Here is a 17,367-nt window from a genome sequence, read left to right on the forward strand (position 1 = left end):
CCAAAGCACATATCTAATAACTAACTCAGGGGTATTATGTATATATACCCAAAGCAAATACCTAATAACTAACTCAGGAGTATTATGTATATATACCCAAAGCACACATCTAATAACTAACTCAGGAGTATTATGTATCTATACCCAAAGCACATACCTAATAACTAACTCAGGAGTATTATGTATATATACCCAAAGCACACACCTAATAACTAACTCAAGAGTATTATGTATCTATACCCAAAGCACATACCTAATAACTAACCCAGGAGTATTATGTATATATACCCAAAGCACATACCTAATAACTAACCCAGGAGTATTGTGTATCTATACCCAAAGCACACACATAGCTAATAACTAATTCAGGAGTATTATGTATCTATACCCAAAGCAAATACCTAATAACTAACTCAGGAGTATTATGTATCTATACCCAAAGCACATACCTAATAACTAACTCAGGAGTATTATGTATCTATACCCAAAGCACATACCTAATAACTAACTCAGGATTATTATGTATCTATTCCCAAAGCAAATACCTAATAACTAACTCAGGAGTATTATGTATCTATACCCAAAGCACATACCTAATAACTAACTCAGGATTATTATGTATCTCTTCCCAAAGCAAATACCTAATAACTAACTCAGGAGTATTATGTATCTATACCCAAAGCAAATACCTAATAACTAACCCAGGAGTATTATGTATATATACCCAAAGCACATACCTAATAACTAACTCAGGAGTATTATGTATCTATACCCAAAGCACACATACCTAATAACTAACTCAGGAGTATTATGTATATATACCCAAAGCACACACACCTAATAACTAACCCAGGAGTATTATGTATCTATACCCAAAGCACACATACCTAATAACTAACTCAGGAGTATTATGTATATATACCCAAAGCACACACACCTAATAACTAACTCAGGAGTATTATGTATCTATACCCAAAGCACACACACCTAGTAACTAACCCAGGAGTATTATATATCTATACCCAAAGCACACACCTAATAACTAACTCAGGAGTATTATGTATATATACCCAAAGCACACACCTAATAACTAACTCAGGAGTATTATGTATCTATACCCAAAGCACACACCTAATAACTAACTCAGGAGTATTATGTATATATACGCAAAGCACATACCTAATAACTAACTCAGGAGTATTATGTATCTATACCCAAAGCACATACCTAATAACTAACTCAGGAGTATTATGTATATATACCCAAAGCACACACCTAATAACTAACTCAGGAGTATTATGTATCTATACCCAAAGCACACACATACCTAATAACTAACTCAGGAGTATTATGTATATATACCCAAAGCACATACCTAATAACTAACCCAGGAGTATTATGTATCTATACCCAAAGCACATACCTAATAACTAACACAGGAGTATTATGTATCTATACCCAAAGCACACACATACCTAATAACTAACTCAGGAGTATTATGTATATATACCCAAAGCACATACCTAATAACTAACCCAGGAGTATTATGTATCTATACCCAAAGCACATACCTAATAACTAACACAGGAGTATTATGTATATATACCCAAAGCACACACCTAATAACTAACCCAGGAGTATTATGTATCTATACCCAAAGCACACACCTAATAACTAACTCAGGAGTATTATGTATATATACCCAAAGCACACACCTAATAACTAACCCAGGAGTATTATGTATCTATACCCAAAGCACACACCTAATAACTAACTCAGGAGTATTATGTATATATACCCAAAGCACATACCTAATAACTAACTCAGGAGTATTATGTATCTATACCCAAAGCACATATCTAATAACTAACTCAGGAGTATTATGTATCTATATCCGAAGCACATACCTAATAACTAACACAGGAGTATTATATATCTATACCCAAAGCACATTCCTAATAACTAACTCAGGAGTATTATGTATCTATATCCAAAGCACATACCTAATAACTATCTCAGGAGTATTATGTATATATACCCAAAGCACATACCTAATAACTAACTCAGGGGTATTATGTATATATACCCAAAGCAAATACCTAATAACTAACTCAGGAGTATTATGTATATATACCCAAAGCACACATCTAATAACTAACTCAGGAGTATTATGTATCTATACCCAAAGCACATACCTAATAACTAACTCAGGAGTATTATGTATATATACCCAAAGCACACACCTAATAACTAACTCAAGAGTATTATGTATCTATACCCAAAGCACATACCTAATAACTAACCCAGGAGTATTATGTATATATACCCAAAGCACATACCTAATAACTAACCCAGGAGTATTGTGTATCTATACCCAAAGCACACACATAGCTAATAACTAATTCAGGAGTATTATGTATCTATACCCAAAGCAAATACCTAATAACTAACTCAGGAGTATTATGTATCTATACCCAAAGCACATACCTAATAACTAACTCAGGAGTATTATGTATCTATACCCAAAGCACATACCTAATAACTAACTCAGGATTATTATGTATCTATTCCCAAAGCAAATACCTAATAACTAACTCAGGAGTATTATGTATCTATACCCAAAGCACATACCTAATAACTTACTCAGGATTATTATGTATCTATTCCCAAAGCAAATACCTAATAACTAACTCAGGAGTATTATGTATCTATACTCAAAGCAAATACCTAATAACTAACCCAGGAGTATTATGTATATATACCCAAAGCACATACCTAATAACTAACTCAGGAGTATTATGTATCTATACCCAAAGCACACATACCTAATAACTAACTCAGGAGTATTATGTATATATACCCAAAGCACACACACCTAATAACTAACCCAGGAGTATTATGTATCTATACCCAAAGCACACATACCTAATAACTAACTCAGGAGTATTATGTATATATACCCAAAGCACACACACCTAATAACTAACTCAGGAGTATTATGTATCTATACCCAAAGAACACACCTAATAACTAACCCAGGAGTATTATATATCTATACCCAAAGCACACACCTAATAACTAACTCAGGAGTATTATGTATATATACCCAAAGCACACACCTAATAACTAACCCAGGAGTATTATGTATCTATACCCAAAGCACACACCTAATAACTAACTCAGGAGTATTATGTATATATACGCAAAGCACATACCTAATAACTAACTCAGGAGTATTATGTATCTATACCCAAAGCACATACCTAATAACTAACTCAGGAGTATTATGTATATATACCCAAAGCACACACCTAATAACTAACTCAGGAGTATTATGTATCTATACCCAAAGCACACACATACCTAATAACTAACTCAGGAGTATTATGTATATATACCCAAAGCACATACCTAATAACTAACCCAGGAGTATTATGTATCTATACCCAAAGCACATACCTAATAACTAACACAGGAGTATTGTGTATCTATACCCAAAGCACACACCTAATAACTAACACAGGAGTATTATGTATATATACCCAAAGCACACACCTAATAACTAACCCAGGAGTATTATGTATCTATACCCAAAGCACACACCTAATAACTAACTCAGTATTATGTATATATACCCAAAGCACACACCTAATAACTAACCCAGGAGTATTATGTATCTATACCCAAAGCACACACCTAATAACTAACTCAGGAGTATTATGTATATATACCCAAAGCACATACCTAATAACTAACTCAGGAGTATTATGTATCTATACCCAAAGCACACACCTAATAACTAACTCAGGAGTATTATGTATATATACCCAAAGCACATACCTAATAACTAACTCAGGAGTATTATGTATCTATACCCAAAGCACATATCTAATAACTAACTCAGGAGTATTATGTATCTATATCCGAAGCACATACCTAATAACTAACACAGGAGTATTATATATCTATACCCAAAGCACATTCCTAATAACTAACTCAGGAGTATTATGTATCTATATCCAAAGCTCACACCTAATAACTATCTCAGAAGTATTATGTATATATACCCAAAGCACATACCTAATAACTAACTCAGGAGTATTATGTATATATACCCAAAGCACACACCTAATAACTAACTCAGGAGTATTATGTATCTATACCCAAAGCACATACCTAATAACTAACTCAGGAGTATTATGTATATATACCCAAAGCACACACCTAATAACTAACTCAAGAGTATTATGTATCTATACCCAAAGCACACACCTAATAACTAACTCAGGAATATTATGTATCTATACCCAAAGCACATACCTAATAACTAACTCAGGAGTATTATGTATCTATACCCAAAGCACATACCTAATAACTAACTCAGGATTATTATGTATCTATTCCCAAAGCAAATACCTAATAACTAACTCAGGAGTATTATGTATCTATACCCAAAGCACATACCTAATAACTTACTCAGGATTATTATGTATCTATTCCCAAAGCAAATACCTAATAACTAACTCAGGAGTATTATGTATCTATACCCAAAGCAAATACCTAATAACTAACCCAGGAGTATTATGTATATATACCCAAAGCACATACCTAATAACTAACTCAGGAGTATTATGTATCTATACCCAAAGCACACATACCTAATAACTAACTCAGGAGTATTATGTATATATACCCAAAGCACACACACCTAATAACTAACCCAGGAGTATTATGTATCTATACCCAAAGCACACATACCTAATAACTAACTCAGGAGTATTATGTATATATACCCAAAGCACACACACCTAATAACTAACTCAGGAGTATTATGTATCTATACCCAAAGAACACACCTAATAACTAACCCAGGAGTATTATATATCTATACCCAAAGCACACACCTAATAACTAACTCAGGAGTATTATGTATATATACCCAAAGCACACACCTAATAACTAACCCAGGAGTATTATGTATCTATACCCAAAGCACACACCTAATAACTAACTCAGGAGTATTATGTATATATACGCAAAGCACATACCTAATAACTAACTCAGGAGTATTATGTATCTATACCCAAAGCACATACCTAATAACTAACTCAGGAGTATTATGTATATATACCCAAAGCACACACCTAATAACTAACTCAGGAGTATTATGTATCTATACCCAAAGCACACACATACCTAATAACTAACTCAGGAGTATTATGTATATATACCCAAATCACATACCTAATAACTAACCCAGGAGTATTATGTATCTATACCCAAAGCACATACCTAATAACTAACACAGGAGTATTGTGTATCTATACCCAAAGCACACACCTAATAACTAACACAGGAGTATTATGTATATATACCCAAAGCACACACCTAATAACTAACCCAGGAGTATTATGTATCTATACCCAAAGCACACACCTAATAACTAACTCAGGAGTATTATGTATATATACCCAAAGCACACACCTAATAACTAACCCAGGAGTATTATGTATCTATACCCAAAGCACACACCTAATAACTAACTCAGGAGTATTATGTATATATACCCAAAGCACATACCTAATAACTAACTCAGGAGTATTATGTATCTATACCCAAAGCACACACCTAATAACTAACTCAGGAGTATTATGTATATATACCCAAAGCACATACCTAATAACTAACTCAGGAGTATTATGTATCTATACCCAAAGCACATATCTAATAACTAACTCAGGAGTATTATGTATCTATATCCGAAGCACATACCTAATAACTAACACAGGAGTATTATATATCTATACCCAAAGCACATTCCTAATAACTAACTCAGGAGTATTATGTATCTATATCCAAAGCTCACACCTAATAACTATCTCAGGAGTATTATGTATATATACCCAAAGCACATACCTAATAACTAACTCAGGAGTATTATGTATATATACCCAAAGCACACACCTAATAACTAACTCAGGAGTATTATGTATCTATACCCAAAGCACACACCTAATAACTAACTCAGGAGTATTATGTATATATACCCAAAGCACACACCTAATAACTAACTCAAGAGTATTATGTATCTATACCCAAAGCACACACCTAATAACTAACTCAGGAATATTATGTATCTATACCCAAAGCACATACCTAATAACTAACCCAGGAGTATTATGTATCTATACCCAAAGCACATACCTAATAACTAACACAGGAGTATTATGTATATATACCCAAAGCACACACCTAATATCTAACTCAGGAGTATGATGTATATATACCCAAAGCACATACCTAATAACTAACTCAGGAGTATTATGTATCTATACCCAAAGCACATACCTAATAACTAACTCAGGAGTATTATGTATATATACCCAAAGCACACATCTAATAACTAACTCAGGAGTATTATGTATATATACCCAAAGCACACACCTAATAACTAACTCAGGAGTATTATGTATCTATACCCAAAGCACACACCTACCTAATAACTAACTCAGGAGTATTATGTATATATACCCAAAGCACACACCTAATAACTAACTCAGGAGTATTATGTATATATACCCAAAGCACACACCTAATAACTAACTCAGGAGTATTATGTATATATACCCAAAGCACATACCTAATAACTAACTCAGGAGTATTATGTATATATACCCAAAGCACATACCTAATAACTAACTCAGGAGTATTATGTATCTATACCCAAAGCACATACCTAATAACTAACTCAGGAGTATTATGTATATATACCCAAAACACACACCTAATAACTAACTCAGGAGTATTATGTATATATACCCAAAGCACACACCTAATAACTAACCCAGGAGTATTATGTATCTATACCCAAAGCACATACCTAATAACTAACTCAGGAGTATTATGTATCTATACCCAAAGCACATACATACCCAATAACTAACTCAGGGGTATCTGTGGTTCTTTGCTAAATCTCTCTACCATTGTCTCAAATAAAGATTTGTCCAGCTGACATTCGCCGCCCCCAGAGTAGGAGCAGCCATCTCTCTTTTGGTGCTACTGGAAAGTGTCCTGAATTTTCCCGCACACTCTAATGGGCATAGGCTATATGAATATATGAGGGACACTGCTCCGAGAAGTAAAACTACTCTCAGAGAGTATACATCTTACTAGAGCATGAGAACAATTTGCCGTATACCTTACAGTAAGTAACAAAGGGATTTGAAAGAATCAAAAAGTTATTTTTATTTAACAAAAGAAATAGCCTAAATGCAATATGCAGAAACCGTCATGTATAATACATAAAGCCCAAATGTGAGGAATACAATGTAATTCGCCATCCTCCTTACGGTCATATAAGAGTAGTCACAGCATGCGCTAATTCAAAGTGATTTTAATGGGAATGTGTTTATTCTCTCAGCGTTTGCCTTAGAGAAATCACTAATGACTTTCTAAGTACACATAAAATAATGACTTTGCTACAAATAATCCAATGTGTATAAGTTTTTCTGTCATCTCTCACATTTATTGACAGTGTTCTTTACAGCTTCCAGCCGGAATTGAAACCGTTATTATAATAAAGATCTTTAATGACACAACAGATTTAAACGAGTTAGCTGCAAACAAGATTACTTTGGAAATGAAGTATTTTTATTGGGTTATCACACTTCTGTTACTTTCAATGTCTCCGGTGTGGGGGGCACTGGGCTCTATCACCTGGGGGGCACTAATGTTTGCTCAGCAGGGTCCTCGCACCCGCATTCAGTAGAGAGCTCTGCTGGTCTCCTGTAGTGATGATGTAGGATGATATGGTTGATCATGGTTGTGTCGAGGTTTAGGATATCTGTAGAGTGGTTTGGTGTATTCCAATGTCAGGAACAGTTTATAGAGCAAAAAGTGTATTATTGTATCTTTAAGCACAGAGGATAAGCCAGGGGACTTAAGTATAGCAAAGTCTAGGAATAGCTTGGTGTCCACAGCCAGAGAGGTAGCCACCTGAGAGACAGAGAGGTAGCCACCTGAGAACCAGAGAGGTAGCCACCTGAGAGCCAGAGAAGTAGCCACCTGGGAGCCACAGGGGTAGCCACCTGAGAGCCAGAGATATAGCCACCTGAGAGCCAGAGAGGTAGCCACCTGAGAGCCAGAGAGGTAGCCACCTGAGAACCAGAGAGGTAGCCACCTGAGAACCAGAGAGGTAGCCACCTGAGAGACAGAGAGGTAGCCACCTGAGAAACAGAGAGGTAGCCACCTGAGAACCAGAGAGGTAGCCACCTGAGAGCCAGAGAAGTAGCCAACTGGGAGCCACAGGGGTAGCCACCTGAGAGCCAGAGATATAGCCACCTGAAAACCAGAGAGGTAGCCACCTGGGAGCCAGCTACCTGGGAGCCAGAGAGGTAGCCACCTGAGAGCCAGAGAGGTAGCCACCTGAGAGCCAGAGAGGTAGCCACCTGAGAGCCAGGTAGCCACCTGAGAGCCAGAGATATAGCCACCTGAGAACCAGAGAGGTAGCCACCTGAGAGCCAGAGAGGTAGGCGCCAGAGAGGTAGCGACCTGAGAGCCAGCTACCTGACAGCCACAGAAGTAGCCACCTGAGAGCCATAGAGGTAGCCACTTGAGAGCCAGAGAGGTAGCCACCTGAGAGCCAGAGAGGTAGCCGCCAGAGAGGTAGCGACCTGAGAGCCAGAGAGGTAGCCACCTGAGAGCCAGAGAGGTAGCCACCTGAGAGCCAGGTAGCCACCTGAGAGCCAGAGATATAGCCACCTGAGAACCAGAGAGGTAGCCACCTGAGAGCCAGAGAGGTAGGCGCCAGAGAGGTAGCGACCTGAGAGCCAGCTACCTGACAGCCAGAGAGGTAGCCACCTGAGAGCCACAGAAGTAGCCACCTGAGAGCCATAGAGGTAGCCACTTGAGAGCCAGAGAGGTAGCCCCCTGAGAGCCAGAGAGGTAGCCGCCAGAGAGGTAGCGACCTGAGAGCCAGCCACCTAAGAGCCAGAGAGGTGGCCACCTGAGAGACAGATATAGCCACCTGAGAATCAGAGAGATAGCCACCTGAGAGCCACAGAAGTAGCCACCTGAGAGCCACAGAAGTAGTCACCTGAGAGCCACAGAGGTAGCCACCTGGGAGCCACAGAGGTAGCCACCTGGGAGCCAGAGAGGTAGCCACCTGAGAGCCAGAGAGATAGCTGCCAGAGAGGTAGTGACCTGAGAGCCAGCTACCTGACAGCCAGAGAGGTAGCCACCTGAGAGCCACAGAAGTAGCCACCTGAGAGCCACAGAGGTAGCCACTTGAGAGCCAGAGAGGTAGCCACCTAAGAGCCAGAGAGGTAGCCGCCAGAGAGGTAGTGACCTGAGAGCCAGCCACCTGAGAGCCAGAGAGGTAGTGACCTGAGAGCCAGCCACCTGAGAGCCAGAGAGGTAGCCACCTGAGAGCCAGAGAGGTGGCCACCTGAGAGACAGATATAGCCACCTGAGAATCAGAGAGATTCACAGAACCTGAGAGCCGCAGAAGTAGCCACCTTGGAGCCACAGAGGTAGCCACCTGGGAGCCACAGAGGTAGCCACCTTTGAGCCACAGAGGTAGCCACCTGAGAACCAGATGGGTAGCCACCTGAGAGCCAGAGGGGTAGCCACCGGAGAGCCAGAGATTTAGCCACCTGGGAACCAGAGAGGTAGCCACCTGAGAGCCAGGGAGGTAGCCACCTGAGAACCAGAGATATAGCCACCTGAGAGCCAGAGATATAGCCACCTGAGAACCAGAGACATAGCCACCTGAGAACCAGAGAGGTAGCCACCTGAGAACCAGAGAGGTAGCCACCAGAGAGGTAGCGACCTGAGAGCCAGCCACCTGAGAGCCAGGGAGGTAGCCACCTGGAAGCCAGAGAGGTAGCCACCTAGGAGCCAGAGAGGTAGCCACCTAGGAGCCAGAGAGATAGCCACCTGAGAGCCAGATAGGTAGCCACCTGATAATCCAGAGAGATAGCCACCTGAGAACCACAGATATAGCCAGCTGAGAACCACAGATATAGCCACCTGAGAACCACAGAGCTAGCCACCTGAGAGCCAGAGAGGCTAATGAACTGATTCTCAGGAATGTTGGCTGAGCCAACAAAACAAAATGGCCGTCTCCGCCCTTAGGGCCAAATGTAATAGGGTGAGAGGTTAGATACTGTGAGAGTTTAGCAGTAACCTCTTACACTTTTTAAACCCGGCCAATGTAATAGAGTCCGAGAACATGAAACTCTCTGTTTTTAGACTAAAAAAACTCTCACGATTGAAACTCTCATCCAGATGTTTTCCCATTTTGAAGATAAAACTCCACCAATGTAATAGTGTTACTGCTAAACTCTTCCCCTATTACATTTGGCCCCTATTAGCTGACAGACAATATGTAAGTGTATTTCTTTGGCCAATTGTCATGAGAAATTCTACTGATCTATCTCCTCAGAACCTTCCAAGGACTATAGACGCTAAAGGAAATCAATCAGAGGACTACGTTATACAGTTATACAGTTATATAAATGTCAAAAACATGAATAAGTGTAATTCTTTCAGAGTTATTTTCTGTATAACATACATTCATTGAGAATAAAGAAGGGATGATTGTCAGAAATAACCGCGATCCTTATATCTGAGTAACAACGTCGTGCGTCGTGTGTTAGGAGCCGTCTCAGCAGGAAAGGGGCCACAAACTCATCAAAATGCAAAAAGCATAGAAAATGGTCGCACTCGTGTCCTTTACAAATCCCAGCGCTGATATTTCTGATTTTATGGTTATTTTTGGTACACAGCCAGCCTCGGGTCTAGAGGACTTTACAGACGTCTTTCAGATGATAATCAGCCCAGGGAAATCACAAAGCTTTATTATAACCATCTTACCCGAGAGCTTCCAACAGGATTTACCTAATGCCCGACCTGCCGACGACACCATTACTGAGCACTGATGTCTGGGTTTGCATGCTGGAATTATTCTAGATTCATATTTATGAGCTAGAGAGAACATTTATTACTAGTCTGCATTGCTTTGTGTTGCTCGTAAATGTGTCACTTGAGATACGGAGCGCAGGAGAGTGGGGAGACAATGTCATTTGTGTTTGCTCTGTGTGTGGTGTTTTGCTTTCATACAATAGATGGATAACGACAGCCTCTGGGTTTATCCATATCACTCATGCCTGGTGCAATTCCTAATAACGTCTGCCCGGAATCAGCCCTAAGGGGGTCGCAGGGAGAGACAACCAGAGAGAATCCTGTATCATCACAGGGCTGACCCTCACAGCCACCTGGGACAAAGATTAGGGGTGTATTACCATAGACACAGCCCATCCGTCTCCTGTGTATGGCTCAATGGATGGAATACCCTCATTATGATGGTAGTTAGGATACCTTTAGTATACTCAGGGAGGACTCCGAGGGGTAGAACGGTATAGTCAGGGGCTAAGAAGGAGGTAAAGCAGTTACAACATTTAAGCAGCAAAGACAGAGTAGATATTACTTGCAAGGTACAGTTAATAGGATATTGCAAAGGCCTGGTACACTTGCAGAAAATGAGAATAGTGAGAGAGTAACACAGATGCCAAGTCAGTAGATTGGAAGTCAGAGAAACCGAAATGCACAGCGATCAGGAACAGACTGGACAATCACCTAGCAAAGTATACTAGGTCCAGATCACGTTTATATCCCACTCAGGCAGTGGCTGAGGTTACACGTGACTGCTGAAACCGCCTCACGCGGGCAGGTCAGTCTCACAGATGCCAGACACCAGGGCAGGTAAGTTTGTCTTCTCCTTAGCCTGTGGTCAATATTATTATAGATTTCTGAACCAATTTGCTTAGCTAGCTTTACATAGTGGGGGGCACAAATGGGAAATGAGTGACAATTCCGCAGGCCAGACCAAGCGTCCTGACAACTACCCAGCTTTGTCCATAATTTCTGTAACAATAGGATGGTCCTTTATTGTGGCACCTACCTCAGACAGCAGGATTTAGGGGGGATATGAATTATATGATATATCAGTTTATATAATAACAATGTACATGATAGGATTCCTTTCTACGCAACATATAAGCTATTTATAAACAGTTTATTTTCTGCAAAAAATGTAGAAGAAATAGTCTTAGACGTGGGAGTACCCTTGGTTTATTCAGAGATCTAACAAATGGAATGTTCACAATAAGTACCATAACGTAGGAGAAGTAAGACAAGGTGGGAGATGAGAGATGGCAGGTAAAATGAATGAATATATTTCTGCATTACCTCATTCCCTGTGTGGATCTGTTCCTGAGGTTCTGCAGCAGCTGTGGAAGTCCCAGCATTGCCTCAGTCAGGAGAGCCAATAGCCCAATGCCTTCCACAAAGATAGGGACATCTAGGAAGACGTAGGTAAGGAAGGCACAGCAGATAGTCAGCGACAGGCAGAACTGGAGGTAATCCGCAAACCCACTCCACTGCCAGAAGTAAGCCAGATCAAAATCTGCCAAGATAAAAAATATTAAGAGCATTACTAGGTATCAATACCCTGAGTAGTATTATGTATCAATACCTGAAGCATTACTATGTATCAATACCCGGAGCATTACTAGGTATCAATATCCAGAGTAGTATTATGTATCAATACCCGGAGCATTACTAGGTATCAATACCCGAAGCATTACTAGGTATCAATACCCTGAGTAATATTATGTATCAATACCCGGAGCATTACTAGGTATCAATACCCTGAGTAGTATTATTTATCAATACCTGAAGCATTACTATGTATCAATACCCGGAGCATAACTAGGTATCAATACCCGGAGCATTACTAGGTATCAATACCCTGAGTAATATTATGTATCAATACCCGGAGCATTACTAGGTATCAATACCCGGAGCATTACTAGGTATCAATACCCTGAGTAGTATTATGTATCAATACCCGGAGCATTACTAGGTATCAATACCCGGAGCATTACTAGGTATCAATACCCGAAGCATTACTAGGTATCAATACCCTGAGTAGTATTATGTGTCAATATGAAGCATTACTATGTATCAAAACAATTAGTAAATCCCCTGCGCTCCACACAGGAAGGTGCAGCTTGAAAAATGTGATAATCACCAATCACTTAAAGATACAGAAAGAACAGGTATGAAGGTAATGTCTCTCTGCTATCTCTTCCTGGATGTCCCAGCGATTTCTTAAACTTAATATGTCTAAGACAGAGCTGGTTATCTTCCCACCCTCCCACATAACCTCACTTCCCACTATTTCTTTATCAGTTGATGGAATAACTATCTCATCTAGTCCCAAGGTGCACTGTCTTGGAGTTATCCTGGACTCCTCCCTCTCCTACAAACCACATATCCAGAACCTCTCACAGTCCTGTCATTTCCATCTCAAAAATATTTCCAGGATCAGACCCTTTCTCACCCAGGATGCTACTAAGACCCTCATACACTCACTGGTCATCTCCAGACTGGACTACTGTAACCTCCTCCTATCTGGCCTCCCCAAATCCCATCTCTCTCCTCTCCAGTCTGTGCTCAATGCTGCTGCTCGGCTCATCTTCCTCTCCAAACGCTCTACATCTGCCTCCCCTCTCCTAGAAGCCCTCCACTGGCTCCCCTTCCCTCTTAGAACCCAATATAAGGCTCTCGCGCTCACTTACAAAGCCCTCACCCAATCTTCTCCCATATACATCTCTGATCTCATCTCCCTTCGCTCTCCTCTCCGCTCTCTTCGTTCAACAAATGCACGCCGCCTCTCATGCCAGCTGATTACTTCCTCCCACTCCCGCCTCCAAGATTTTGCCCGCACTGCTCCCCACCTCTGGAACTCTCTCCCTCTCCCCATCAGACTCTCCACCTCTTTGCAATCCTTCAAACGGGCTCTCAAGATCCACTACTTCATCAAAGCCTTCCAGCTATCATCCTAACTCCCTGATACATACACCTTCCTCCCAATCTGTGTCACCCCTGTATGTCTTCCCCTCCCCTTGTAGAATGTAAGCTCTTATGAGCAGGGCACTCTACCCTCTTGTACTTCTCCCTACTTTAGTTTCATCTACTTCTTACTCACCACTAGGGCACCTAACACTTGGTGCTTATGCTCTGTTGCTTATCTGGGTGTTATGGTCACTAATGTAGCAATATGTATTATCCATGTCCTGGTACTGTATTGTATTGTTCTGTAAGTCGCTTGTCTACAACTTGTGTATGTACTGTGTAAGGCGCTGCTGAACATTTGTGGCGCCATATAAATAAATGATAATAATAATAATAATCTGTGTTTGTGGGTTGTCCTCTCACCATTTGTTTATTTGCTTGCTGACCCTTTACTGTTTGGGGAGGGGTAGAATCAGTGTGGACACCTGGTTTCAGCCATACTTATTACTTACATCGTAGGCTGATAATCCAGGGCTGCGTTTGCAAGAGTGATTATATTTGAAGTGTAACTGGAATTTTTTAATTGAAGCCGGAGTTATACAGAAGGAGAAACTAACAAATCAACTATTCCTGCTATTAAGGACTGTTCTTATCTACCACCACACTTCCACCATGCCTATGGATTGTGCCTGCACCTGGATCTCCAATGCTGCCCACATCCCTCCTGACCTCCTCATGCAATCTGCTTATCCACTATAACTATGCCGTCCCGATCCACGCAGCAAGATGACCCCTCTAATGGACATTGGTTGTGGCCCCAAATCTTCAGGCTTGGTGAAATTTGGATCAACTCATTGTCCTTTCCTCTTAAATAACCTTTCCATAAATGTTATATTACTGTGTCACCCTTGTATCCAGCCCATCTGTGTCACCCCTGTCTGTCTGCCCCCTGCCCTTACAATGTAAGCTCTCACCAGCAGGACCCTCTTCCCTCATGTACTTCTCCTTCACTTGATTATACTTTAATATACAACAGTACCCAGACACCATGCTGCTTATCTAAGTGTTATGCAGCAATGTATTAATCATGTATCTGACCTGTATTGTTTGTACTGTTAATAACTGTTTTCTTGTGTGCTCATTTGTTTATGTTCTGTGTAAGGCGCTGCGGAACCCTTGTGGCGCCATATAAATAAAGAATAATAATACCATGAGTATTATTATTATTACTATTATCCTTTATATGGCGCCACAAGGGTTCCGCAGCGCCTTACATAGTACATAAACAAATGAGCAAACTCTTAAAACAGCGACTTACAGTACAAGACAATACAGAATAAGGACATGGTTTATAACATTGCTGCAGCGATCATAACACTCAATAAAGCAGCAGGGCGTCAGCTACCAAGTGTTACAGTAAGTGCCCTTGTGGGGAGTTTTGAGTAGATGATCGTATGAGTGAGAGAAGGAGAAGTATATGAGGGAAGAGGGCCCTGCTCGTGCATGCTTACATTCTATAGGGGGGGGAGACAGATAGAGGTGACACAGATAGGGTAGACAAAGAGGAAGAAGCATGTAAGCAGCCCCCCGAGTATAAATACCCCGAACAGAACTGAAGAGACATTTGGAGAACAGGATACACAAGAGACATTTATTGAAAAACTTCTGTCTATATTCTATACTAATATTATAAGGACGCTGTGTCTGTCTGTTTGTTCCAAGTTGGTGCAAAAACTACTGAAACGATTGTCATGCATCATTTTGTAGCGGAAATTCCTAGAAATATCCTGCACTTCGTTTCATCTCCATCCGTCCATTTAAAGCTGAGCAATAACAAAAACAAAATTTAGCAGTCACATGAATAGGATAGGCTACATAGCAGTCTGTGCACAGGGCACACAGTGACATTGGTGAGATAGGTGTGGCACCATGTGTGTGGCTGGTAATGGGTGGGGGGAGAGGTGATTTGTGCCCGTGGTCACATGAATAGGATAGGCTACATAGCAGTCTGTGCACAGGACACACAGTGACATTGGGGAGATAGGTGTGGCACCATGTGTGTGGCTGGTAAGGGGTGGGGGGGAGAGGTGCTTTGGGCCCACGGTCACATGAATAGGATAGGCTACATAGCAGTCTGTGCACAGGGCACACAGTGACATTGGGGAGATAGGTGTGGCACCATGTGTGTGGCCGGTAAGGGGTGGGGGGAGAGGGGCTTTGGGCCTGCGGTCACATGAATAGGATAGGCTACATAACAGCCTGTGTACAGGGCACACAGTGACATTGGTGAGATAGGTGTGGCAACCATGCGTGTGACTGGTAAGTGGTAAGGGTGGGGGGAGAGGAGCTTTGGGCCTGCGGTCACATGAATAGGATAGGCTACATAGCAGTCTGTGCACAGGGCACACAGTGACATTGGTGAGATAGGTATGGCACCATGTGTGTGGCCGGTAAGGGGTGGGGGGAGAGGGGCTTTGGGCCTGTGGTCACATGAATAGGATAGGGTACATAGCAGTCTGTGCACAGGGCACACAGTGACATTGGTGAGATAGGTGTGGCACCATGTGTGCGGCCGGTAAGGGGTGGGCGGAGGGGGGCTTTGGGCCAGCGGTCACATGAATAGGATAGGGTACATAGCAGTCTGTGCACAGGGCACACAGTGACATTGGTGAGATAGGTGTGGCACCATGTGTGTGGCTGGTAAGGGGTGGGGGGAGAGGAGCTTTGGGCCTGCGGTCACATGAATAGGATAGGCTACATAGCAGTCTGTGCACAGGGCACACAGTGACATTGGTGAGATAGGTATGGCACCATGTGTGTGGCCGGTAAGGGGTGGGGGGAGAGGGGCTTTGGGCCTGTGGTCACATGAATAGGATAGGGTACATAGCAGTCTGTGCACAGGGCACACAGTGACATTGGTGAGATAGGTGTGGCACCATGTGTGCGGCCGGTAAGGGGTGGGCGGAGGGGGGCTTTGGGCCAGCGGTCACATGAATAGGATAGGGTACATAGCAGTCTGTGCACAGGGCACACAGTGACATTGGTGAGATAGGTGTGGCACCATGTGTGTGGCTGGTAAGGGGTGGGGGGAGAGGTGTGCTTTGGGCCTGCGGTCACATGAATAGGATAGGCTATATAGCAGTCTGTGCACAGGGCACACAGTGACATTGGTGAGATAGGTGTGGCACCATGCGTGTGGCTGGTAAGGGGTGGGGGGAGAGGTGCTTTGGGCCCTGCGGTCACATGAATAGGATAGGCTACATAGCAGTCTGTGCACAGGGCACACAGTGACATTGGTGAGATAGGTGTGGCACCATGCGTGTGACTGGTAAGTGGTAAGGGTGGGGGGAGAGATGCTTTGTGCCCGCGGTCACATGAATAAGATAGGCTACATAGCAGTCTGTGCACAGGGCACACAGTGACATTGGGGAGATAGGTGTGGCACCATGTGTGTGGCTGGTAAGGGGTGGGGGAGAGGTGCTTTGGGCCTGTGGTCACATGAATAGG

The 17,367-nt window shown here is 41.9% G+C and overlaps 1 protein-coding gene across 1 annotated transcript in view; it reads right to left on the reverse strand.

Annotated features, from left to right (window-relative positions):
- The window catches only part of LOC148443173 (solute carrier family 66 member 2-like), a 140,212-nt gene that overhangs the window by 17,379 nt on the left and 105,466 nt on the right, over window positions 1–17,367 (reverse strand). Inside the window, exon 4 of the mRNA XM_088463124.1 lies at window positions 12,250–12,466. Within this exon, the coding sequence (XP_088319250.1) occupies window positions 12,250–12,466 (217 nt within the window). The remainder of the gene's footprint in view (window positions 1–12,249; window positions 12,467–17,367) is intronic.

Source organism: Taudactylus pleione, unplaced genomic scaffold (genome assembly GCF_031769625.1).
Source record: "Taudactylus pleione unplaced genomic scaffold, aTauple2 ptg001318l, whole genome shotgun sequence".
Classification (NCBI taxonomy): domain Eukaryota; kingdom Metazoa; phylum Chordata; class Amphibia; order Anura; family Myobatrachidae; genus Taudactylus; species Taudactylus pleione.